General features: G+C 25.4%; 2 protein-coding genes across 2 annotated transcripts; one reads left to right on the top strand and one right to left on the bottom strand.

Moving 5' to 3' along the window:
• Positions 1 to 3,678: 3,678 nt before the first annotated feature.
• Positions 3,679 to 6,069, bottom strand: LOC129966039 (RWD domain-containing protein 2A-like). The gene is made up of 2 exons (XM_056080387.1): positions 5,753 to 6,069; positions 3,679 to 5,175 (listed from the first exon to the last, which is right to left on the bottom strand). Exons 1-2 carry the CDS (start codon positions 5,969 to 5,971, stop codon positions 4,492 to 4,494), a joined length of 903 nt encoding a protein of 300 aa, XP_055936362.1. The 5' UTR covers positions 5,972 to 6,069; the 3' UTR covers positions 3,679 to 4,491.
• A 277-nt stretch (positions 6,070 to 6,346) lies between these two features.
• On the top strand, positions 6,347 to 23,610 carry LOC129965876 (cytoplasmic tRNA 2-thiolation protein 1-like). The gene is made up of 14 exons (XM_056080126.1): positions 6,347 to 6,520; positions 6,806 to 6,929; positions 8,134 to 8,252; positions 8,909 to 8,965; positions 10,691 to 10,748; positions 12,393 to 12,470; positions 13,429 to 13,470; positions 17,634 to 17,683; positions 17,870 to 18,000; positions 18,636 to 18,694; positions 20,920 to 20,979; positions 22,223 to 22,310; positions 22,730 to 22,766; positions 23,469 to 23,610. The coding sequence occupies exons 1-14, from the start codon at positions 6,461 to 6,463 to the stop codon at positions 23,529 to 23,531; spliced, it is 1,026 nt and encodes a 341-aa protein (XP_055936101.1). The 5' UTR covers positions 6,347 to 6,460; the 3' UTR covers positions 23,532 to 23,610.
• The last annotated feature ends 4,218 nt before the right edge of the window (positions 23,611 to 27,828 follow it).

Below are 27,828 nucleotides of genomic sequence, written 5' to 3'. Positions count from 1 at the left end.
TTCGGTTTTAGCTAGATAATGCAAAAAAAAAAACGTTTCATAAATTTTAAGATAAATTAGTTTTTCAAAAAATTTGTTTGCTTTTGTTAAATGCTATTTCTATGGAACGGGGTGAGTTGTAACACACTGCAATCGCTTCCAAATAACACGATGCAGAAGGAATCTACTCTCAACATAGGCTACACCTTGTACTGTGATAAATAAGTCTGTGGTGCAGGGCCAGTCATCTGGAGGGATGGGAGGGGGCACCGTGATCAAGAATTAAAATCGTGTTCTGAACAATTTTACACATACCAAGTCTACAAGTATCTTTCCACATGGTTGGATGAGCGTCGACTGACACCTTCATTAGGCAAAGATCGCAGTGATATCCATAAAAAGGGGGAGGGACTCATTTATTAATAAGGAAATCCTCTTCATGCATGTGAAGACAGAGCGGCGTGCCCGGCCTCTAGAAGTCGAGGCTGGGTTCAAATGGACTTGTAAATCATCAGCTATCTACTTTTTCTATATCTAACGTAATATTTTTATACGTGCATCTGTGTATGTTTGTTTATATTAAGGTGTTTCAAACAAAAAGTAAAACGAAGTTTAAATGTAGCAATCGGCGGATTTGAAAATATACGAAGTTTACAGTATATATTATAGTCTAGCGCAAGTGTGCAAAATATTTTTAATATAAGGCAAGTAGATCTACAGTCGCTTACCTCGCCTACTAGATAATAGCATATTGTAATTTGATAATTCATTCTATAAACCACTTAGACCATAAACAGTTAGATATAAAAATGCCCATGATAAGGAAATATCCCTCTGGATGACAAAAAAAAGAATTATCAGAAAATCTAAATTTCAAGAAGTCGCAAGTAGATCTTGGTTACGAAGTAATTCTGGCAATGAAATTGCTTAGACTTCAGAAGTTACAATTCAAACTTCAACTGGGGAAGAAAGTTCCTCTCAAAGTACAGTGTTGCAATGAAAATGTTGAAACGCTTAAATTTGCAGAAGAACAGTGTATTTATAGAAATATGATCGAATCAGAAAATAATGACGAAAATGATAATAAATATGATCAAGAGAATATAAATGATCCTGGTTTATGGCCAAGTATAACTGATAAAGTTAGAATATTTTGTGTTAAAATCGGACCTGTGCAACACAAAGGAGTACTGAAGGTAGATCATTTTCCACTACGTACTATAAAAAAAACGCCAAATGGCGAAACTCAACTTCGCAGCTGGTTAATTTATTCAAAGACGCCGTATTTTGTTTTTGTTGTGTACCGTTTTCCAAAAGAAGAGAAAATGACCAAACTACACGATTTATAGGTGGCTATAATAACTGTAGAAAGCTGTCAAATGTAGTCCAAGATCATGAGCGTTCTAGTTGTCATTTTAATTCGTTTGTTGCTTGGAAAGAATTACTATAACGACCAAATTTATGTTCGGCTATAGATAAAACAAATCCAAATTAATAAATGTAAGGAAATGGCACGACTTAAATTAGTATTTTAAACAATTGTAGATATAATTCCATTTTTAGCGTGTAATAATCGTGGAACTCGCAAAATAATAGGAACGCCTAATAATGGAAATTTTTTAAGTGTAATCGAATTGCTAAGTAAATACGACTCTGTGCTTATGGATCATATAAACATAATAAATTCCAAAAACAGAATTGTCAATGATTTAGCTCGTACATTATAAGGACAAATTGTTCCTACCTTAGTTAATGAAGTTCTCAGCAAAATGAAAGACAATGCAAATGCAGCTACGTATTACAGTATTCAAATGGATTCTAATCCTGTTATTTCTAATAAAAAATAAACTTCAGTCTTTATTAGGCATGTAAATTTTGAAGAGACAAGATTAAGTATAAATGAATCATTTATAGGTTTTCTTGAAGTAACTAGTGTGACTGGAGAAGGACTAGAAAAAGCTCTATTGGGAAATATTAAGTGAGCTTGATTTAGATATTATGGATTGTAGTGTCAGGCATACGACAACGGTAGCAACATAAAAGAGAAATATAAAAGTGTAAAATCTAGAATAATTGTTCTAAACTCTCCTGCAATTTATGTGTGTGCCTGTCCAATCATACTTCTTGCAATGCGGCATTATATCATCGATCGCCAAAAAAACTAGCCAAGGATTATACGATAGATGCAGCAAAAATGTTAAATTCAAGCCAAAAGATAATATTTAGTAACAACCGTACGTCAATGTTATGAACGGCGTTCTCTGGCATGACAAATTTATTAGAAAGTAAGCGAAAAAGATTTGGGGAGATCACTCGCACTGCTTTTTCAGATGAAAGTGTCGGTATAATTAAATTGAATGAAGCAAAGCACTTATATTTAGTATTAGTATAATGCAGAATAAGGCCATTTAAAATTTCAGACAAAATAAAACCAAGTTCCTATAAATATATTATAACAACCAGTAAATCTATTGTAGTTATTTATCAATACAGTGCAATTATTAAACAATAAATGTTATTTATGCAATTGATAAATGTAATTAATAGTACAATTTAATTGACATATTTAGTGAAATCTATAACACTATAATTTGATAGATATTGACATATAACAAATCTGATTTTTAGAATACTTAAAATATAGAAAAAGCTATCATTTATAATAAACTACTATAGAAACTCTAAAAACTGAAAACATATATAAATTGATATTACAATAAATATCTTGTACATAATATAATGGCATAAAAGCAGTGATTAAAATAATTTGATTTTATATGGAGAAAATAATAATTAAAAAAAATTAAGGCTTTGAAAGTTAAAAAAGCCAAGGTTCTTAATTTTTTGTTTTTGGTAGCCCATGTATAAAATTTAATAGTAAGCAATCTATACTTTTGTAATGGACTTAATGAAAATAGAAATTCGAACATTCTAAATTCATTATCATACTTTAATAATAAATTCTTAAAAACTTTTATAGTATTCTGATCATATATAGAATTTAAAGTTTTGCATAAAATTTTTGATTAGTAAAGTGAAGAGAAGATTACTTAAGTACGTCATTGGTTAAATATCTTATTGCTATAGTAATTCTGTTAAATAATTATTAGAATTTTTCATAGAGTTCATCCCCCAGATAATGATAGAGTGACATTTTAAATCAAAAATAAAAGGTTCCTATTACTCAAGGAAATCTCTTCTGAGTATCCATCATTTTGATGTTTCTGGATATCAACAGTAAAATAATACATTTTGAAAAGAGCTAAAAAGCCTGTAAAATTATTTTTTTTAAAAATGGAAAAATTAAATATGTTTTAAGAGCTGTAATGAACTTTTATATTCTGTAAATAATTGTATATTAAATTACTTTTCTAAGTGCAATTGGTTAATTCCCATATGCACAATGTCGTAATTTTTCAATCAAAGACAAAACTGGATGGGAACTAGCAGCAATATTCAATACTGTGATATTCAAAAATTAACATGGCTGCAGAATTATGACTTTATAAATGGAAATTAATTTTTAATTAATAAATCCAATTTGGAGTATAGAGAATTTATTTCCAATAGAAAAGCTTACAAACACCGATTAAAAATGTATGTAACAAGGACGTGATTGATGAAAAGGTAAAAAAGTAATCCAAAAATGTGATACAAAACAATGCACGAAGACATGCAAAAAAGTATGAATTAAATAGTCAATGCACATATAAAAATTGCAGTCCAATTGGCTTTTATATTTATTTTAAAATATTTCAGTCAGTTTAATATATAATATTAAAATATTAGAAATCATTAGCACATGTTTTTTCAAAGACATTTAATAAATACATGGTTATGACAAATTTAAATATATATACATACATATATATATACAGGATATCAAATACGAAAGGTTAGCCATTATTTTATCTTAAAAGTACCTCAGTAGCGTATTTTAGCAAACATTTTTTAATGGCCAATGCATTGTTGCGACATATTTCAGGTGTTTTGTTTTTTTACAGGTGGCATGACTTAATCGATGTTTCATAGTTACTTCTGAGCATCAGTCACTTTGGTCCAATAAGCTGTTTTGTGTGGAAGAAATTTTTGAGTAAAAATTTGAATCAAAAAAATTTCCATGGAAAAAGATAAGAAATCTAAAAAAGGTGGAGATATCCACGGAAAAAGCACACCCCTGACTTAAAAAAAATTATTCATCAGTTGTGTTTAGAGTAAAAGTAAAAACATGATTTATTACAAAAGAAATAATACTTATCAAAGGCAAGTAAAATAAAATTCCCATCTTCAATTACATTCATAAAGTTAAAAATGTGAAGCGCTTTTCCATCAGTATATCAAAAGCAAAATGTGTGCCAAATACAGCAGCTTTAAGATGGTCATAGTAAGCAGCTCATGGTATAAAGTTGCTGTATTTAGCAAGTTCGGAAAACATTTTGGTTGCTGTTTAGTTAATAAAAAAAGAACTATTGTGCATGCTCTTATCAAAACAAAATATAAAATAAATAATCACTATTTATCACTAGCTGTGTGCCCTTCTATTCCAAATAAATCATGGAAAGCATATGCACAGTTATGATCTTCAAGGTATTTCAAAAACTGTCCCATATCCATATGATATTCTTTAGCAGGTCCTCTTCTGACTTGAAAACTAATTTCTTGAAAATCTTGGAACTTTCTAAATGTTTGTGGACTAGATGCACTTGATTCAGCAATTTCCTCTTTTACTAGAGATAATTTTTTCCAGCTCATTTTTTTCAATTGTTGATGAAATTCACTACAGTCTTTTTTAGTTCCCTCAACACAGATGAATCCTGGCTTTCCTGGGAGTGAAAAACCAGTCAATTTCAAATCTTGAGCACTATCTAGGATGTCTCTTCTCTTAAACTTACTAAATATGTGGTGGCTGTAAATCCATAACCTACAAAGCACATTTTTAGAGCCATCATTAGGATGTATGTCTTCTGTAGCTTTATTAACAGATTGTAGTGAAAAATAGTTTGGAGCATTTTCAGAAAGCCATGTGATTACTGACAAAACACACAATTCACCAGCCTCTAAAGTTTTGATGTATTCATAAAGCGCATCATTGAGTTCTTTCTGCTGATGACGATTGAGTCCAATAGATCGAGCAGTTACGTGTGGTTTCAACATAGGATATTCATGGGGTAAGGCTACATTAAGTTCAAGTTTTGCCTGTAAAAAACAAAAACAAAAAAACATTTAGTTATTTAATTTTACGTTAAAATATGTTTATAAAATAAAGTACTTTATAAGCAATTGAATTATTTTAATAAGTAACATGAAATCGATCATTAAAATATGCAATAGATAATTAACATTAAAATAATTATTCGTGAGTAAATAAAATATCACTTAATTCAAATTATAATCAGCAAATGAGTAATTACTTATTTTATGAGTAATTACTTATTTTAACCATGGAGTATTTTCAACACATTAAAAAGATATAAAGAAAATCTATATATGAAACTGAACTGGATAAAAACATGTTACAAAATTATATTTTCAAAAAATTTCTATATTTTAAATTCATGATACAATTTTTTCGTAAATCAGTAAAAATTATAATGGAATATGCCTAAACACATATAGTATGTAGATTTATAAAACACATTCAATGTTAAACTTTCTAGTTTCATTGTTTTCAAATGGCTCAATCATGATCCATAAAATATATTAGAAGAGAGATAACTTATAACTTTTTATAAAAATCTATATTCAGTTTGACAAATAATAAGGATATACTCACATTACGTTCAGGTACATCCAAGTTTAAAGTAAAATCGAGTTCAAGAGGTAATATATGGTGTCTTCCACCAATATATAGTTTCATATCAGCCAAAACAGATGGAAGTGTGATGCTAAATTCACTGGCATTCGGATACATGCTATTTAACAACTCAACTTCAGATAACTGTAATTCAAAACATTCAGACAAATCTGCATTAAGATTGCTAGATCCGTCCATGTCGTAAGAAGATCAGTATTTTATGAGATCATACTTAAAATTTTTTTTAATAATAATATACTTTCTGCACATTAAACAAATTGTATCAGATGCCGGCAGCCCTGTGTTAAATAAACAAAACATACGTCATTGATGTGTTGTTGTGCTTCCTATCACAGCTCGCAAAATTTTATAAATTATAATTTCTAATATTGAATTGCTAAGAGAAAATCATCTTCTTAATTTATTAGTGGAAATATTTAAAAATTGGTAAATATAGCTATTTTCATACTTGCAATATGATACTAAGTAACTACTAATTTAGTTTAACTAATTGACATGATTATGCAACAGATTTCAGAATTTAACTATGACTGTAACAGAAATATATTTATTTACATTTATGTAACGTGCTTTTAGCTCACAAATGAGAATTTTAAGTTAACAGAATTTTATTGTATTAAAAAAAGTAAAATTGTTTTATTTCAATCTATTTTCTTGTAATTAAATATGCCTATAACGTGTTCTAAATGCAGAAAAAATCCCGCTACTGTGAAACGTCCGAAAACAGTAAGTTTGAAATTTAAATTTTAGATTTTGTTTCAGATTTACAAAAATTCTTGGCATGAGCAATATTTGATAAATTTTTTATGGTCAGTAGAAGGTAAGTAGATACTTAATATTAAGAAAGAATTTTTAGTAAAATAATCGGATTCTTAATATAGGTGCATTTTAATTAATATACAAGTTATTGTTTTGAAATAAGTATTTTCATTGATAGCTAGCTTTGAAAATTTGTAATATATATATATATATATTATTTTGATTTATATTCTGTAAAATCAATTTCTTTAGGGACATGCTGTCTGTAAAACCTGTTTCTTTGATGTATTTGAGACGGAAGTTCATGAAACAATCACGCGAGGGAATTTATTTAAAAGAGGAGAATATGTAGCAATAGCAGCATCTGGTGGAAAAGGTAATTTATAGTACTATATTTATTCTTAACCATTTTATAGTGAATATCAATTCTTTTATCTGGTAGAATGTTTTTGAAAAGTGTTATATTTTTGTGTGTGTATGCCCTTTATTGTATTTTTCTATTAGAGGAACAGGTGCCAAATATATTAGTGTCATTCTACTATGTATCATTACATGAAGATAATTATTGCCTTGCTTATAAGAAAGTAATTTTATTACATATTTTAGAAAAAATTATAGATTAAAACATATAATAATTTTTTAATGAATCTTTAATTTTTTTTTCTTAAATTATCTTTTTTCTTAATTAATCTTTTTTTTTAACTCTTATTATAACTCTTATTTATATTTAGATTTAAAAATAATGACATTAGTCTTTTACAATGTTGATGGTATTAATATTTTCATGGAACAATTAATGCTAGCTATTCATAAATTAATCGAGATTCAAATCTTGCAAACCTCACAAACGATGACTTTTTGTAATTTGATTAATCTGCTCTTAGGTCTTAGTGTAAAATTTTTAATCAATTTTCTACATAAGATTTTAATATAAATTCAATGATTTTTATCCATTGATTCTATTGCCCAATAAACAAACATAATGTAATATGAAAAAATACATATGATGACTTAATCTAATATTTCTGTAATTATGGATGAAAAAGGCAACAACCAATGGAAAATTAATTTTAATTAATTAATTAGATTAATTTTTTTTAAATTCAATTATTATGTCTCTGATTTAGTCTAAATCTTTTTTTAGTAAAGAATTGTTTTTTTCTTTTTTTTTTCTTTCTCTCCGTTTCAAAGTGCATTTAAACAAAACTTGGCATTTTGACTGAAAACCTTAATACATCATTTATTTAATGCTTTATCAGAGTGATTTTTTTTTTCATTAAACTTTGTATCTCACAAATTAAAAATCATTTTGAGTGATGTTTTTTGATGATGATTGTTTGAGTTCTTTTATCATAGAAACATTCTTTACATGACTTTTAAAATTTATAGTAAAGTATATCTTGCTATTCAATATTTTTTATCTGCATGAGTTAATATGTTATTTTCTTATTTACTTGCGTATATGAAAGTTTTAACTAAATATTTACAAATTTAGATAGTTTTCTTTTGTTTTATCATAGTTAGTATACATGATTTAATTTCTGATCATGTTTTGTTATTATTATTTCTTCCACATTTAGATTCAACAGTTTTAGCATATGTTATGAAGACTTTAAATGATCGTTATGATTATGGTTTGAAACTTGTACTTTTATCAATTGATGAAGGTATTACTGGATACAGAGACGATTCTTTGGAAGTAATATTTTATTTATTAAACATTTCTTTTATTAATTAATTAATACTATGCCTTTATGTATCTCTTTTACAACAGATATATTTCAAAACCAAAACATGTAAACTCATTTTTAAAATTTAATTTGAGTAATAATTTTGTATGCTACTTTTTTTTTTCTTGGTGACCAGCTGGTTCACCACGCTTTCTCTTATTTCTTAAATACTTTTAAATTTCAAATTTTGATGGTGATAAAATTTAGATTATTTTAAAAGCCTTGCACCATTCTGTACATTGTACTTTCTATTTGCCTAATTTTCTGTCTACATTTTTATATGTAAAATTATGTGGCCATATGATTAAAAATCAAATATTTTGACCAAATTATAGATTACCATCCATGCATATTTATAACCATTTTTCATATATATTTTTTTTTCTTTAAAGAATATAATTGTTTTGTTTTTATTGCTTGTTAAGAATTGTTTTTATTTTTCAAATTCTCATTTTTTTTTTTTAAATATGTAATTTTTATATATTAATTTATATTTAATTTTTGTAAAATTCTAAACACTTGCATAGTGACTTTTAAAAAATAGTGCCTGAAGTATTCCTTAGAAAAAATTTTTCAAATTGGACAAGTATGCCTGATTTTAATTCATTTTTTTTTCTTTGTTTAGTCTGTAAAAAGAAATGAAAAAGATTATGGTATTCCTCTGAAAATTTTGTCATATGAGGTATGTGTGTTTTTATTTCAAATTTATTTTTAAAAATTTACTTTTACTCATAATTCCAATAACTGTATTTTTAATAACAATGTGAAAGCAGTACAAACATATCAGAAAATTAGATACTTTGATTCCATATAGGTTGTCATGTACATAGAAACTTTTGGTTCATATCTTCAAATGTTGGTATTTGGCATTTTAATAAAGTATGCAGCTCAATTCATTGTCTTGGTTCACTCTATCTTTATCTAATATGTTGAACTTCACACCATCATTGTTGCTGGGTTGCTTACCAGCATTACTGAAAAATTCAAGTGGTATTGACAGCTTTTTCCCGATTTCCTATTTGAAATAATCAAACTATTTTATCAGTCATGCTAATATTCATTTTATGTGCATGATATATAAAGTGACGTATCGCTTTTGCTATACTTTTGGAATGTTTTTATGTATATATAATGAATAGATTTTGAAATATTGCTTACTAGTACAACAGTCATTTAAAAATTAAAATTCATATATTATTTGATACTTTTCAAAGTGCTTTTATCTTCAATTGAAAATGTATGGCATATTTATTGTATGTGTGCCATAACAATACCTGATTTTTAATTTAATATTATTTATTTAATTAATTAATTGTAAGTCAAACAAAATATTAAAAAACTATTTAAAAGATGTTTTATGCTAAAACCTATTCTATATGGAAAACAAGCCAAATTTTTATATCTTGATCATCAACATGAGAAAAACAAAAGACTTGATGAAATATTAGTAGGTAGAATGAAATTGATTTGAATTTTATTTCAGCTATGAAATGTATTATTCTAAAATGTTTAATTTATGAAATATTTTTTAAAATAATGTAAAAATTATTTTTGTACTTTAATATTTTCTGATGTTATCATGGAAAATGTCAAATTCTTGCATAATTTTTTAAAAACTCTTCACGATGCTTCTTTCATTCTCAAACGTACATATATTATGCCAAGTTCGATAGCTCTCGGTCAAATGACATGTAAACACACATTCATTCCTATTGCTAAGAAATATCAAGGAACTATTTTCAGTATATTTTCTGTATTATTGGCATATTTAAAGCAAATTAGTCTACTTTATTGTGTTTGAATGAGTTTTCTTGAATGCTATATTAAGTTTAAAGTTTTATTATACTTACTAAATAGTATTAAATTACTTTCTAATACTGTTTTTCATGAGTTGCTAAGATTTTTTTTGTTCATTTTGTGGAATTAATTTCATTAAAAATAATTCCTTATTAATTTGTAATTAATCAAATATTCTTACTTCTTGGAATCAAAGCCACTACCAAAACAATCATGTATTTAAACGTGTGAGATTTTTTTTCTTTTCATTCTTACTATTGAACAATTTAAATGCAGTAAAATTATATGCTTTCTTTTTTATTTCTAATTTGCATTAGAGAATTAATTTAGAAAGTGATAAAAAATTTGAATTTATCTCATTTAATCTTGAAGGATGTGTGACAAATTATCAATATTCTCATAGCTATTAATAAATAGAAGAAGTAATTCAATTTAATTTTTATAAATGGATATTTCATCTATAGGCTGAAAGGTATGGATTTGGATAAAGCCATCATTTTGTATATTAAAATCTGTATTTTTTCTTCTTTATTTACTTTTATGATATTTGTATTGTAAACTAATAATAAATTATTACTTTTGTTGTAAATAATAATATTTTTTTTTCTAGGATCTATATAATTGGACTATGGATAAAATTGTGAAAGAAGTTGGTTTAAAAAACAATTGTAAGTTATTTTGAATTTGATATACACATTTTTTTTTTTTTTTTTTTTTGCAACAAGACATTTTACATATTTTACTGATATCCGTAGTAATCTAAATTTGGGATTATGTTCTCTCATATCCTTTTGTTTGAATTGCATAAATTAAACATTAGTCAAAGTCTAGAATTAAAGTTTATGTTTTAACAATTGTTATAAAAATTTTCTGGCCTTTTGATATATCATGCTACATTTGATATGTGAATTAATTGTTAATTGCAGGTGATATGTTTTTATCTTTTCAAATGGAAGTAATCATTTGAATAAAAGGTGTAAGATTGCAAAAAAAAATAAAATAAATCTTTTAATTTTTCTGTATATACCACCTATATGTTTGAATTGCAGTTTTAATATTTCACCTAATACTGCAATCTTTTATAAATATTTGTTTGTAATAGCATGAGTTTCTGATCTTACTTATAACCAATTCTGTGTACCTTTTTGAATTTCATTCTTTCTCATTATAAAATATTCTGTATATTTAAATGATTTCAGGAGAGTTTATATTAAGATCTTTTATCAATTACTTAATAATTGAATACTTTATCAACTTTCAAGTTATCTATCATGCTGTTTGGGAATCTAGTTTGTTATATTCGAATCAGATTTCTATGTTTTATTTTTAATGCTTTAAAATTTTTTATAAAACAAGAATTTTTCTTATCCTGAATATTTTAATTCATATCAAGCAGTCTGCTTTAGCTATTTAATTTCATAATTCTGACACACAAGTATAAAGTTTTCATTGTGCATTTAAGAAATTCTACTTTTAGGAATATAAATATTAATTAATGGTAGATAACACATATCCAATTATTTTGCTTTGTTTATAGAATAATTTATATTTCTATAAATTATATTATAGCTCGTGTAATACAAGTCACAAATATTTGAAATTTCTAAAAATAGGCTTTTGTCTATTTTCAAAATATAAACTTCTATATGCTTTTAATTCTTCTAATTATAAAATATTATTGAGTACCTTTTTGATTTAAGTGGAATAATTAAGAAAATATTTATTAAAGAAATATTATTTTTACTAAAATTTCTTTAGTAAAGAAATTTTTGTTTAATATTTTTACAAATTTCAATACCAATACAATCTATATATTAATCAAGAATCTGTATATTAATATATAGTTGTTTAATTTTTGTCAGCATGTTATTATTATTATTATTTCTTAACTGTGCTCCTTATAAAAAATTTGCTTTTGGGGGGGGGATGAAATTAAATTGTGTCAGTATATATACTTGTTACTATGCTAATTGCATGCAGCATACTGATACAGTGACTAAATGTATGATGCCAATTTCTGTCACATTGGTTATGAATTATTATGAATATGGTTATTATTAATGGAAGATGCTTATATGATTGTTGAACAAAAGACCTATTTCATTAGAAGTTCTGCAAAAATAATAAAATTTCATTTTTAGTTGGTTTGCTATCTTAACTTTTCTGTTGTGGATAATATATTTAAAAATACTTTTTTTAATGAATCTATGGTTGCTTTAAGTGAAAAAAAAAAAACTATGTGCTTTTATAAGTAACTAATATTTTACATTATTTTGCTGCTTGACATTATTCCCATATTTCTAATTTTGTAGGCACATTTTGTGGTGTCTTTAGAAGACAAGCTCTCGATAGGGGTGCTGCATTGCTTGGTGTAGATAAATTGGTCACTGGTATGTTGATCTCATTTTGTTAAAGAAAGATATTGCTAATATTTTTGAAATTCAAAGTCATTTTATTAGTAGCACTAAATACAAATTTTGTACCAACTTTAATAATTGCAATTTGGTTGATGATTGTGGATTAGAGGAATTTTCTATTAATTACAAATTTGTCTCTCTATTAAAAATGGCTGTTAATATATTTTTGTTGTTTTGCAGTTTCCTAGTTCTTAGGTTCTTTGTTTTAATTCAAAGTGGAAGTTTTGTATAATTTTTCGAAAATATAATTTATATATATATATTTAGTGAAGAGTTTGTTCAAAAGTGTTTTAATACATTGCATTACAGCAACTATTGAGAAGAAAGTAATTAACTTTTTAAGGAAATTCATGAATTGCTTGCAATTAATGAGTGTAAGAATTATTAATTTATTCAAAGTCAAAACATAACAATGATAAAATCTTTTGTTTCTTCTCTCTCTCTCTTTTTCTTTTTTTGCTCAAGCATGTTAATATTTCTTTCTTTCAATTTTTTAACTTTGTTTTATTTCCATCCTGGGAACCATGATTTTTTTGCACAAGCAGAAGACTAGCATAACACAGAACAATACAACACAAAATGAGGAAAAGCTCATGAAAATTTTATCCCTGTGAGTATATACTGTGCGATTTTAATAGGGATTTTTAACACATGCCAATCACAAGTAAGGGAAACACAGGGATCTTTTAGTGGAATTTGTTTATATCAGCAATATTTTATCCCTTCACTCGGAGTGTGGGAACGTGTCAGTTTTTCGCTGATTCAGCAATTTTAAAATTCATGTTGAATTAATTAAATAGAAAAAGTGAAATGGGGTCAGGAAATAAGAGAAATTTTTGAATGAAGTTAATATGAGCTAAATTAAGTTAAAAATTAGGAAATTAATTAAATTTTGAAATACCATTACATATATATATAATTTTATTAATAGGTCATAATGCGGATGACATTGCTGAAACTGTGATAATGAATGGTGAGTAGATCATTTTCAATATATATGCATGGTTATGGATGTTGAATTGAAGTAAGAAATAATTTGATGAGTTTCTATTGTTTAATTTTATTTACATCTTAAGAATTTAGCAATACATGTATTAAAAATTTTCTAATTTCTTTAAATTTTTACAAGCATTTAAGGACAATTTCTTTCATAAAATGGATCAAATTATTCAAAAATAAATAAATAAATAAATAATGCAATGAATTTCTCATAAATCTAATATTTATACATTTTAAAAAATTCTATACTATATATTTGTTATATATTTATATATTAAATATAATATCTATTTACATTTTTCTTTTTTGAAGTGCTTCTTCTAGGATATTTTTTAAAAATTATAATAATGTAATGCAGACATTATTTTTTAACAATAAATTTTTCAAAAATATTAAAATATATCCCTTTTAGAAAATATTATCAATACCTTCACTATAAGGACTTCTTAGATTGTTCTCATTTTATTAAAGGTTTTTTTTTGGGGGGGGGGGGGAAGGGAGTATTCTTTTTGGTTTACAGAAATCTTGTGGATGGGAAAACATATTATTGCAGCAAGATAATAATATCAAAGAGGAAATTTATATTGTGAAATTAAATTATTAAAATTTAAATCTGAAAACAGGAAAGCAGATTTAATATTAAGCTTGTTGAAGTTAGATTTAAATCCTGGAAAGCATTACTGTTAATTATAAATGTAACAGAAATAGCAGAATTATTTTTATTTAAAAAAAAGCAAAAGTTTCGGGGATAAAAGTTTTTGTTAATATAGTTATCTATTTCATGAATGGGACATTTAATATTTTTATAACAAAATGCTATTTACTTTGCAAATGGACAGATAAATTATTGAAAGAATTGTTTATTTTTACTCTTAATGTTTCTTATTTTGCTGACTTTTGCTTTTCAATTTCTGAAATTTATTCAAAATTAAAAAGAAACAATGATTTCTATCTTGATACAGTTTCAGATAAAACCTTATAATCATTCCATTCTCTCATTTTTACACAGACTTTTCAATCTTTGTCTTACCTTCTCTGGTAATTTTTCTGAAACAATGGTGGAAACTTTAGTTCTGTTTATTTTAAAGAACTATGAATCCAGATGTGGCCTGTCTTTAAGAGTATAAGATGCATAAATTCAAACATTCTCTGAGAAATTGTCTTTAAGGGGTATTTATATATAGAATAAATTGATAATATAGGTAACAATCGTTTTATTGATTATCTCAAGGATGTTAAGGTTTTAGTTCTGTATGGTCTGGAATCTATGTAAAGTACTCAAATTAGATTGATTCAAAGAAAAAAATTGAAAGTACTTGTAATAAGGATCAACTTTTAGAATATTATAGGAGCTTTTAACAATGTTTTGTGACTTCTTATTTCAAGCATTCTCAAAAGAATTTATATTCCTGAAAACATGCTTTACTTAATAAAACGGTTTTTTTTTTTTTTTTTTTTGTCTGTCTTGTCAAAAAGACAAAATAAAGGATTTTCCAGCGAAATGTTATCCTTATAGAAAGACAATTTACAAGAATTTAAATTTCATTACTCTAAATGGCTATCAAAATTCTTATTGGCAGATGAATTTATTAAATTTTTTCTTACAGTTATGAGTAATATTAATTAGTAAATTTTTAGATGTAATTTTTATCCTTTCTGCACTCGTAAAGAAATGCATTTTAAAATGCCAGTGAATGTGAAGAGCTCAGAAATATTATAGGTAAAAATGTCAATTGCATTTCCCCAAAACATGAGAAATTGATCTGTATTTTATTGATCAAAACTAAGTAGAAACAATTTTAAAAACTTAAAAATCTAATAAATAGAGATTTGGCTTTTGCAGCTTATAATTCCTAAATTTGACTTAGATCAGATCACTATGCAAAATTAACTACATATGTTGAAGAAAAGAACAAATGAGAAAAGAATCTGTCTCAATACATTTAAAACATTAAATTAGGTATTTTTTTAAAGCTAGCTTTCCAATATTAATCATAAAATAAAATAAAGAATGGAGTTAGTTTATTTTTAATGCAGTTTATTCTATACAATTAATATAAAAAGACATCTATATGATGTTCTTTTCAAACTTTAAGGCAACCACCAATTATGATAAAAATACTAGTAAAAAGTAAACAAATTGTAGCATTGATTTAACTTATGTTGTATAAAAAAAAAGGATATATATATATATATATATATATATATATATATATATATATATATATATATATATATATATATATATATATATATTATGATTCCTATCAAATTAATCTATATCTTGAAATTAAATTATTCTAAGAAAATAAAGTCCCTACACTCAAACAGTTAATTTACTCTAATTTTCTGTTGTTTTTTTTTTAAAATCATTATAAAATATGAATAGCAAAAAAAAAAAAAAAAAAAAAAAAATCAGATTGAAAATTTCTTTATTCTTTTAATGCTCAAAGAGAAATATATAGAAATTTATTTCTCTCTTGCATGAGGAAACCAAAGAATAATAGGGTGGAATAAGAATGTATTGAATCTCATTGTTAATATGATTATTATGAACTTAAATGTAATTATGAATGAAGCTCTTTAACTAATCTAAATATAAGTATAGTTTTCCATTGAAAGCCAGCTACACATACACACATGCTCTAAAAGTTCTGTCTGAAATGAGATATAGGCTTACTTAGAATTTTTACTTCTCTTTCCTCACTTTTACAATGATATAATTTTTAATTACTTGTGATGAATATTGGCAGAGTTTCAATCAGCCAATCCAATAATCTGTGTAATTACTATGAGAAGAAAGTTTAGAATTTGGGGTTCATTATTTTTAGTGTCCTGTACATTTGGAATATCTGGAAAACTTGCCAGCAAAAATTTTAAATAATTTCATTCATTAATTTTAAGCCTTCTTTATTATCATTTATATAAATTGCTCACAAATACAAATGTAAATTGTGTTAGTTTTAACCTTTATTCTTATATACTAGAAAATTTATGTATTTGAATTAATACTTAATTTTTCTCTATAATAACTATCTGCCTTTGCTGGCTAGTTGGTTTGTTGGGATTAATGGTTGCTGAAATTTTCAATTAAATATTTTATGCTTCTTTACCTTTTTGTCTGCCACAAGAAAGCATTTGTGAAATGAAAAGTTCATCCTCTGTTTAAAAGTCTTGCATCATTCTGTATATTTAGACTGCACGTCCCTAATTTTCTCTCATCTCACCTAAAATGGGAGCTTGAATTTTTAAAATGAAAATGTTTAGCTAATACAAAAAATTTCTTGATGAAACCAAGATTATTTAATTAAAAGTTATTTTAATTAAATTATTTTTGTATTTAAATATATTTATTAACATTAATTATATTGCATTAAAGAACAGCAGTGATTAAAAATAATTACACTTAAAAAAATTTCATCATTGCAACAAATTTTGAAAAATATACTTGAAATATATTTTAAATCGAAACTTATTTATTTTGTAAAAATAAATTTTTATACTACATCATCATCTACAATGGAAAAAAAGCAGGATAAAATACTAATAGCAACAGTAAAAATGCTTTGAGTGTCACTTCAACAATAAAATGCATTGCTGTAAAATATGTTTAAAATATTTTTTTAAAAAAATAATTAAAAATTGAAAAAATTATGGGCAAAAATTTGGTATCATTGAAAAATAAATTAATTGAATAAATTTTAAGATGATGAACAATTTATTCTCATGCCACAAAATTTATTAGGTTATTTTAGAAAAATTGCCCGAATTTTGTTCAAGTTTTGAGTAAATAAAATTTAAATTAAAATTTCCTAAAAAATGTTTTTTTGTGTGTAACACATGATCAATTCAATACTAATAAAATGCAAATCAAAATATTACCTAAAAGTTTCGTAAATGTTGAATCTTGTTATATTTTTAGTTTCATAATTGTACTATGAATCACAAACTCTCTTTAGTTAGTTTGAACAGTTAATAAACTTTAAAATGTTCAATTTTTAACATTTTGAGTGAAGAGGGGGGAGGGAGTCAACATTTGTATTACTTCTGTCAAAACACTTTTAGATAAATATTAAAAACTACTAAAATTTGAAAATTTTGATGATTGTGTGTAATGAGATTGACATTATATTCTAGTTCTCAGAGGTGATATAGCAAGACTTCAAAGATGTACTGGTATTACTACTGTAAGTATAGTAATAGAATTACTGGATATTATAATCTTTATTTAGAAAAAATTACTTTTTTTGTTATTTATAATTATTATTTGTGGCAAATCATTCTTTTGCTTTAATTGCAATTCTTGTTTGTTATAAATATACTTATCTTTTAATTTAGTGTGGTTTCTTAACATTATACAATGTTTTTTTTAGGATACTGAAGGTTTGATCCCTAGATCTAAGCCTTTTAAATATACATATGAAAAAGAAATCGTTATGTATGCTTATTTTAAAGAATTAGACTATTTCTCAACTGAATGCATATATTCACCAAATGCCTATCGGTAAGGAATTTTTTTTATTTAGAGCATGTATTGTTAAAATTAAGTTTCTAGTGTTTTAGAGGGGTTTATTTTATTTACAACCTTTCAAATTAAATTTCTGTGTTTTAAGTAAAACTAATTTTATGTTTATTAAGTAAAACTTTATACAGTATTTTTAATTGGATTATTATCATTCAATGAATTTGATAACAGAAATTTATGAAAACTTTTTATAAAAGTTCATGAATTAATATATTTTTTATAACATATTTTGTATGACACCATTATATCTTGCAGAATCTTATTTTTTAAAGTTGTATTTTTCAGTTTTCATAATTTTTATTGAATTGCAGGCACAATTGGTTATGTATTGAATTTAACTTTTATAAAAATTGTGGAATTTTGCTATTATGATTATTAACACTACTATCTACTTGTCACATTAATATCTTGAAACATAATGTTTGTTCATTCAAATATATACGTTTTTATCACACAAAAAATGTATAAACATTTAAAATAGATTTTTTAAAATATCTTTTTATTAAAATTGAGTTTAACTTGGTATAAAAATTTCCAAAATAATTAAGTTTAAATGAAACTTTCATCTTAAAATTTTAGCACATGTAATTTTAATTGAATTTATTTATTTTTAGTGGGCATGTACGAGCATACTTAAAGGATTTAGAAACAATATCTCCACCTGTCATATTAGGTAGTACTGTTTTAATATAATAATTTTTATTTGGTATTCTTATATAATATTTGCTTCTTAAGTCATTGTCACATAAGAATTATATGAAATGTAGAAAATTACTACAATTTTAATTGAATTGTTTTATTTAAGTCATAATTGTAATTTTTATAAATTTCTTTGACAAATTTGTTGTACAATCTGTGATAAGAGTATTTGCAGAAGACCTATTTAATTAAAAAGAATTTGAATTCAAAAATTTATTATAAAACTGTTTTTTTTGTGTGTGTGTGTGATTCTAAAATAGATTTTGTTGTTTTAACAGTTATACCATTTATTATAAATATGATTTATATGAAAATTCAGGATTAACAAGAAATAAGTTTGTTTCTTACTTCAGAGAGGTCTAGAATTGATCTAAATGATGTAAAACATGAACTATAGATAATTCTAATGATGCACTCGATATTTATTAAAGAAAGAAAAAATTAGATGGTATTAGATAATAGAAATATTAATTATCATGGCATTAGATATCATGGTATTTAAGTAGTTAAACTTTATATATACAAATAATATTTATTTACATTTATTGGAAATGAGAAACATTATTTGGATGAAAAGAAGAGAGACTTTGCACAAGCAGTAGCTACTTCCCTGCACATCCTGTCTACATTGCAAAAAAAAAAAAAAAAAAAAGCACTACTAGTAAAATTGTTCTACTAAAATCAACAGAATTCCATTGCAACTAATAAAGAATTCCATAGTACGTAGGCAATAAAAAGAGGACCAATGTCTCCATGTGTTCGTCGCAAGACACATGGAGAAATGACATAGCAGTTTGAATTGGCAGGGCAACTTTGCATTCTTCCAAATAGATGAAAACAAATCCTGTCTTTTAGTGTCGAAAATATAGCTACTATGGTCTTTGCAGCCAATAGGCATCATCACATGATTGTGCAAGTATTCCATTTGTTTCCCTTTGTATTGTATGTGCTGTATTATACTAAAAAAATATTTTGGATTTTACATCCCTCCCCACTTACAAAATTCAACCTGTGCATCTGTTGCAGGATGGAGACTCAGAGGTTCATAAATCTTTTACACTTAAGTTCCTTACTCGAATAGTGGTTGATGTGACTTGGCCATGGGATATTATATGGAGTAACAAAGCTCACGTTTGCCTCACTGGGCAAGTGAACACCCATAATTGTTGAATTTGGACAGCCAGGAGTCCTTACACTATCCAAGAACAACTCTTGCATTTTGAAAATGTGACAATATGGTAGGATCACTATGTCTACTTAAGGTATCTTTTCTGGCCGTCTTTATCATTCATTGGGTTATATATATATATATTTTTTTTGAAGAAACAACTGCTTTTCCATTACTGAACAATATATCTTGATATAAATAGACTTCAACATTGTAGATGCCTTTGGGACATTTATTTCTTGCAGGACGGCACACTTCTTCGCATTTATTGTCATGCAAGCAAATGCTAAGGCAGTATTCACAAATGTATTGCCGATCATCTGTCATTTTCTAATAGCATAACCTCCGTATTCACCAAATATTACCCTCTGTAATTTTCCTGATGAACAATATTTACTATCAAAGGCCAGCATCTACACCAGATTTGAAGGCACCATATTCTTGATTTTCCTACAGGCATATTCCGGTCAGCTGTGCAAAATATGGTTTTGCAATTGAACTATATTATTGAACATAAAAGAACATGAAGTATATTAAATGTTTTTATGTGTATTACAACATCACTTATCTGCAGACTTTTTATATTAAAATTTTCTGTTTAATAAATGTCAAGTGTATCATTTAAATTATCTGTAGTTCAAATTTTATATCATTTGGACCAATAGAACACATATCGGAGCTTTCTGAAATGAGAAACATTTCTTTTTAAACCCCTAGTTTTGTAAACCCAGATTTCTCTTCTATAAAATACTGTGTAATGAGTTATTATACTTAAATAAATGAATATTAAGAAGTATATAATATAAGATGAATATTAAGAAGTTTTATTAGTGATGGAATCATGCATTTATTTTCATTTAAATTATCAAATAAAAATCCTGGCTTTTTTTTGAAATATTTTCTTTATTTTTATTTTTGAGACTGATTACTAAGGATTGTTTTAATTATTTAATTGTTAAATACTTTATTATTATGAATTTTTTTAAAAAAATAATTATTACCATTTTCTAACTTACTTATTTAATTTTTAGATATTATACATTCAGGTGAATGCATGAGGTTAAAGAAGGAAATCAAGCTACCTCCACAAGGTAAATTTGACAAAATTATTATTTTGGATTTTTTTTCACTGTTATATAATTATGATCTTGAAGATAATAATTACAAGATAAAATATTGAAGGTGAAATTTACTTCAAATGGGAAACCTAAATTATTATTTGAATTTTAAGTAGAAATATTTTCTTTCTTTTGTTACTACATTTATTTAATTTCTTATCTTTGAACTCTAATCCATGTATTTCTTGGAAAACTATTAATCATATATCTACTGTTCATCAATTTTAAATGATGAAACATTATTATAAAATGTTTGTGTTAATTGGCATGTGCAATTAGGTTTCTCCCATTGCTAGCACAAAAAAAGAAAGGGAGGAAAAACTATACAAGAGAACATTGTTGAATTCCTTTAAGATTTTTCTTAAAATTATTGATGTTGTTAAAAGTAATAAACATGGCATTATTATATGTTACTGATTTCTGATTTGGCTGATTATATATAGAATGGAGAGGAACCAAAGTTCTTATTTTTAAATATACCTCCCTCCTTTCATACTAAAGTTCAGTGCTTAAGAAATAATGATCTTTTTGTTTTGCAGACACATCATTTTTTAGTAGGATAGGTTATCGATTGTAGTGGCTTTTAAATAGTAATAAGTTTTTTAATATATTTTTGAGATTATTTTTTACTTAAGTATCTATAGTTGATGTTTAGATTTTTTTGAAACCCTGTTATCTTTGCAAAATAAATAAATAAATAATTTTTTTAAAAAATACTGTTTAGTATAAAATATTTCTAGTTGTTTTTTAATTCGCTCATTTTACTAGGTCATGTGAGGTTTCAATTATTCCTTAAATTTTTTTCCTAATATCTAAAATAAAAGACGCAATTTAATCACCATTTTTTGTTTATCATTGATGAATTTTTTTTCTACTAGCGAATATTTCTAATGAAAAATTCTTGTAGTACTGTGTTCTATTTCTTCCCTGTGACTTCTCCGACTTATTTGTTAAGTAGTTGCTACTTGAACTGTGCATTATAATGTTTCTAGGTATTTGGTTAGTTGTGTTATTCTATGTTTAAGTAATCTATCTGCCTGGTATTCCCCTCCCACTTCTTTTGAAAAATGGTATTTGATTCCTAAAAACATAAACTGTTTAATCTCTATAAAATAATAATATAACATATATATTTTACATTTAAACAAAAGTCAAATATCGAGAAAGTTGTGTATTTCTTACTGATGCATGGTCATATATTTCTCTTTTTTTAAAGGCTTGTGTAAAAAGTGTGGATACATATCTAGCCAAGAAATTTGTAAAGCATGTGTTATGTTGGAAGGTTTAAATACAGGAGTACCAGAGTATGTTTAGTTTTTATTCATATGTTTGTAGATTATAGAAAAAAAGATGTTTTATGCATGATTTATCTGTTTTTTGCATTATTAAGCGTACAACCAAAGACATTCTGTGAAAATTTGTATTTATGAAATAGATGTTCAGATTTAGTTAATTTAAACTGTGTTGTGAAATTTGATATTTCATGAATTTAGGAACATAATGTATAGAAATGCCTAAGGAAATCAAATTATTTGAAAGTATTTTTGCCATAACTTATTAAAACTCTTAAGAAATAAATCTAATACTGTTTATTTAGAAATAAAACATTATAAATATTTGTTTTTTCAAAATATTAAGTGAATTTTAATTTTGAAATCTATTATTAATTTTTAGTTTGGTAAAATGTATTTTGTATAATGATTTTAATCCTGATTTTCTTTAGGCTTGGCATAAAGAAAAGCAGTAAAGTCAAAGACAAGGTATTTGATTTATTTATATATACAGATTTCATTTAAAAAATACAAGAGGAGAAGCATAATACAATCAAGATTATGCAATTAAAAAAAATTCTTCTTTTTTAGTGAATATAAACTAAATATATATTTTATAAAACATGAAAATGTATGATTTTTATAGTATTTTCTTATAGTTTCATCATGATTTAATCAATCAGTTGATGTGAATTACTTATAATTTAATAGAACCTAAAGAGCCATGAAAATATATGCAAACAGTCTTGCAATTTAAAAACTTTTTTCTTTATGTTTTGTTAAAAATAGCGCATAGAACTCTTGAAATATGGAGAATATTTCTTGCAACATTTATAAATAAATACTGATGATAACTGCATTACTTAAACTATTCAAGTAAAAATTTCTACTGTGCTGTAACTTCCTGTCTATAAAAAAATTAAATATCTGAATTGATAAATTAAAATATATATAGACTTATTTGGTCACTAATGTAAAATAAGCATTTTAATATTTTTAACTATCGATAAATTTTGAATAAGCCGTACTATAACAGATGATTACAATGAAATATAATTTGAACACCAATTAGAAAGTAGAAAAATTGTGGTATAAGATTTCATTTTATATGAGAAAAAAAAATCAGTATTTATTTTTATTATTTATACATTACATTTTCTTGCAATTTTAATTCCTTCTCTTTTTTTTTAGATTGAGAAATTATCTTTACAATGCAATGGTGGTAGTTGCAATTCTGGTGGATGTACTGCATAAAACTTGCTATCCTTTCCAATAACACATTGAAAATTTTGTACAAATATTTATTGTAAATAAAATTTTTAAAGATATTTTTTAAAAAATGTAGATAACTTTAATTTCAATATAATGAATTATTTTAAGGTATGACATTTTAATTTTGGTGAAGTTTACAAATAATCATACTTCATTACTCTTTCAATCAATATATGCTCTTGCATGAATAAATATCTGAATTATAATGAAATAGAATTAATTAAAAGAAATTGATATTACTTGTAACAGTTTCAATCATTTTATGTATCAAGCAAAGGATTTAATGCATTTGGTTCTAAATAAAATATAAGAGTAAGCAAAAATTTAAGTCATTTAACATACTATTTTATATGACCTTTGAAATAAATTTCATAAGATTAATCAAATTAAACAATACAAAATCATTAATTATTTTAAATGTATTCTGTTCAGTAGTGGGAAAATGTTGCAAATGTTTACATATTTTCTTATTAGTGCCATAAAAAAGTTATAATTGTTTTTATTTTAATTTTTTAAAAAATCTTTCATGTTGGTTTACTAAGATTGGCAAAATAAACAAGAAAAGAGCTAATATCCATTAGATTCTAGGGCTATTTAATGATTTGTCTATATATATCAAAACATTATTAATTAATGACGAACAAATTTCTTAAGAATAATTGAAATGCATTTGTTTATCACCTACTTTTACAGTTTTCATTCCATTTTCCTTTACAAAATTTGGTATTGAATAGATCTTATATTTTAATTTTATGTAAACTAAGTGTGCACACATAGGTATATATATTTAATTTGTGACATTAGTATATTGACTTTAGTGAACAAGAAAAATATAGTTGTTGATTCATTATAAAATTACAAAATTATGCTATCTGTTATACAATATATATATTAGTCTCTCTCTCTCTCTCTATATATATATATATATATATATAATCCATCAAATTTTTAAGGTAGCATTTTTTAAATTATTTTTAATGGATTGGAAAACTTTGATTATTACAGTATTACATAGTTATAAGATGCAACATAAAAATTGTTTATGAACCTTTTTTTCCCCCCACTTTTATGTGTAAACATTTAATCCGATGAATATTATTTTTAATGCATTTATTTTGGATAGTTATTAATTGCGAATGCTTATGTGTATTTTACTACATTATACTAGAAACATTTATACTAGAACATTTATACTAGACAAGTACATTTATACTAGAAATCAAATAATAGTCTGTATAGATTCGTAAATTATTATAAAGATTTAGGATTGAAATGAAAATAGTTTTAGCAAAGTAAGCTTCTAAAACTGAAGCAATATTTTGTTCCTGCACTATTTCTTACAATCTACTACTTTCTTATTATTAATAAATGACTCACCTATAAAAACTCTTGAGGTTAATCATACAATGGTATATCTTGGAGTCAACTTTTACACAATAGACGAATTCTGTGCATTTAGATTTTGAATTTCTCATAATTATTCTTCTAAAGCTGAAAGCAACAATTGTCTCCTTCCTAAGTTTTACCCTACCTAATTTTGAGGTCAATTACAGAAGACTATGAATAAAGATGCGTAATAAAGGAAAAACAATTTATTGAAGAATCCTCTATTTATGGACCACTGGAATGCTTTTTTGCAGTACATTGTTAACTATGGTGAATCAAGCATGAAGTCTTGATTTCTTTACAGCACTTTAAGCATCTTGAAGAATTAAGATCTTTAAATAGGATATAATTTTTAGATGAAGCTATGCTAGGAAGAATCTGACGAATTTCGATAATCTCAACAGGATTTAGTTAGCATTAGACATACAAACTTTACAGTTCAAGAAATGATAGTGAACTGACCGGTAATGACAAGAGTCCCCATATAAAATGGATGAGGACCTCAAGGAATAAATCTTTATCCAGAAGATATATAAAACTGCTTCTCTACACGTTTCTATTGTTCATGGGGTCTTCATATTAATGGTAAATACTACAAGCCAGAGGTTCAAAGCCGTAAACATTAAATCATATTTCTTATGCATGTCCTAGCATACATCAAAAGACTGTGATGTATCAATATTGGGGAGTAAGGAATGCATAGATACCCTAGGTGTCAGTCTTAGGGGGTCTAATGGAGACAAAATATCATGCCATATTTAAAACTTATGCCTTATTTTTAGAAGAAATATTACGAAGGAGCGAAAAAATGTTTTTCTTACGTCAATGATTCTTGTAACAATACACTACTGACTCTGTCAAATTATATCTTGAGAACATTTGAGAGGAACAGTTATGCCATCTATTTGGGATCTGTTTTCAAAACATTGCAAGACGATAGAAGATCCGATTCTGGGGCAATTAAATTTTATAAAGCCATATTAAAGAATAATAAACTACTGTGACGAAAAATATTTCCTTGGGACACTCCATGAGATATGGATTTGAAAAAAATCTCATTTGTAAGAGCAACACTCAAAAATTGATATGCAGATAGATCAGCAGCGAATCTTATCTATAAATAATGATGGAAGAAGAAAAGTAGCATATATATTAAGTTAAATGTATAAAATACAAATTTTTTGGGGACCAGAAAAAACTAAATTAAAAATTTTTTGATCAAATGTTTATTGCTATAAAATATGTTATTGAAACTCCTCCCCCCCCCCTGATTTAAGTTTTCAATTTTAATGTATTGCTATTACAGTGTGTGTAGATTTGGGGAGGGAATATATAATTTCAATAAGAAATCTAATAAACAGAAAAAAATTGGAATGATATTGCATATATTATATCTAAAAGATATATATTAAGAAGATACAATACATTTTTATTCTAAAAGTTTCTTAATTGTCTGTTTTTCCATAAAAAATGTTAAGGAATGATTTCCATTATCACTGATTCTGGAAAAAAAAAATATGTGTCATTTGTATTCAACGTTTCGATTCTTCGTATTCTATCATTTGGGAATTTATAGTCCAAATTTTCATGGAAATTTACAGTGTCCAGAACAGAAAAAAAAAGGGGGGGCGAAGAAATATTTTTTTTGAAAATATACGTTTCACAATACGTATATTTACATTTACTTGTTAAAAATAATTATATTTTACAGCTATTAATATGCAAAAATTCTTCAAGGAAATTGTATTACATTAAACTATACTTTGAAAAACGGTTTACTATATTATTATATATATTATAACGATAATGTACGTAGTGTAGAAATTGCTGTCATTACTTTTTATTAGATGGCAATCATTAACTGTAAATAAATCGTTATATGCATGTTTCAGATTGCTTAATTTAAAGAATGACTGTCAAAGAATTGTTTCCAAGCAACGTAGGCCAGTAAAATTTAATTTCTTCAATTGCTTTACTGGATATTTTTATAGCTGCGCTTAATTTAATACTTCATTAATTAATAGAGATGCAAAAGATTATTAGAAATGCTCTGGATTAGGTTCGTCGTCCAAAACTCTTATTCAATAAGAGAAAACAAGATGTAAAAGAAATAATAATGAAAAGTGTAATTGAGCATGAAAATAAGCTTAATCGTTGCCAGATGAATAGTCGCTATGAGTTAACAGTTGAAAATGATCATCACATCTTCCAAAACTCGTTATCTTGCAATAAATGCTTTGTACATTATCCTAAAATTCAAAATATTATCTTTTTAATGATATCGGTTTCATTTCTGTAATTTTTTTTCTTTAAATTTAATTAAATACATTATCTGTAACATTGTTTTTAATGTTATGTTTAAATTCAAACTCACTAATCAAAACTTTCAACTCCCTACTTTTGCCAATGTTGAAATTAAGATTTAAAAAAAAAAAAAAAAAAAAAAAAAGATTTCTTTTAATAATAACTCCGCAATAGGATTTTCACTTTCTCCTTTATTTTGTAGTATATACAGTTTTCAATTTACACCCACAGTTATTTATTACAGATTGATGCAATTAAATTCAGATCTTTTTAATCGTATCACAAAATTATTTAAATTTTTAAAAATACGTTCCTTTTTAAGCTTTTAAAACTTTAAAAAAATCAATAATCTAGCAAATAAGATGGTCGCCAAAAACGACTACTTTTTGGAAATAAATGTTAATGTGCAGTTAGATATGCGATAAAAGATTTTGCAATTAAAAGGAAAAAAAATTGTTAAAGAAAAAATTTTCACTTTTCAAATGTTTTAATCAAAAACCATTCATATTTCAAAAAACCAATATATTCAAAAAATTAAACACTTGTTGAAAACATTTTAAACAACGCAAATTTATTCTTCTCGAATTAA

This window comes from Argiope bruennichi, chromosome 4, assembly GCF_947563725.1.
Source record: "Argiope bruennichi chromosome 4, qqArgBrue1.1, whole genome shotgun sequence".
Taxonomy (NCBI): Eukaryota; Metazoa; Arthropoda; class Arachnida; order Araneae; family Araneidae; genus Argiope; species Argiope bruennichi.
This window is presented reverse-complemented; position numbering and strand designations above follow the sequence as displayed.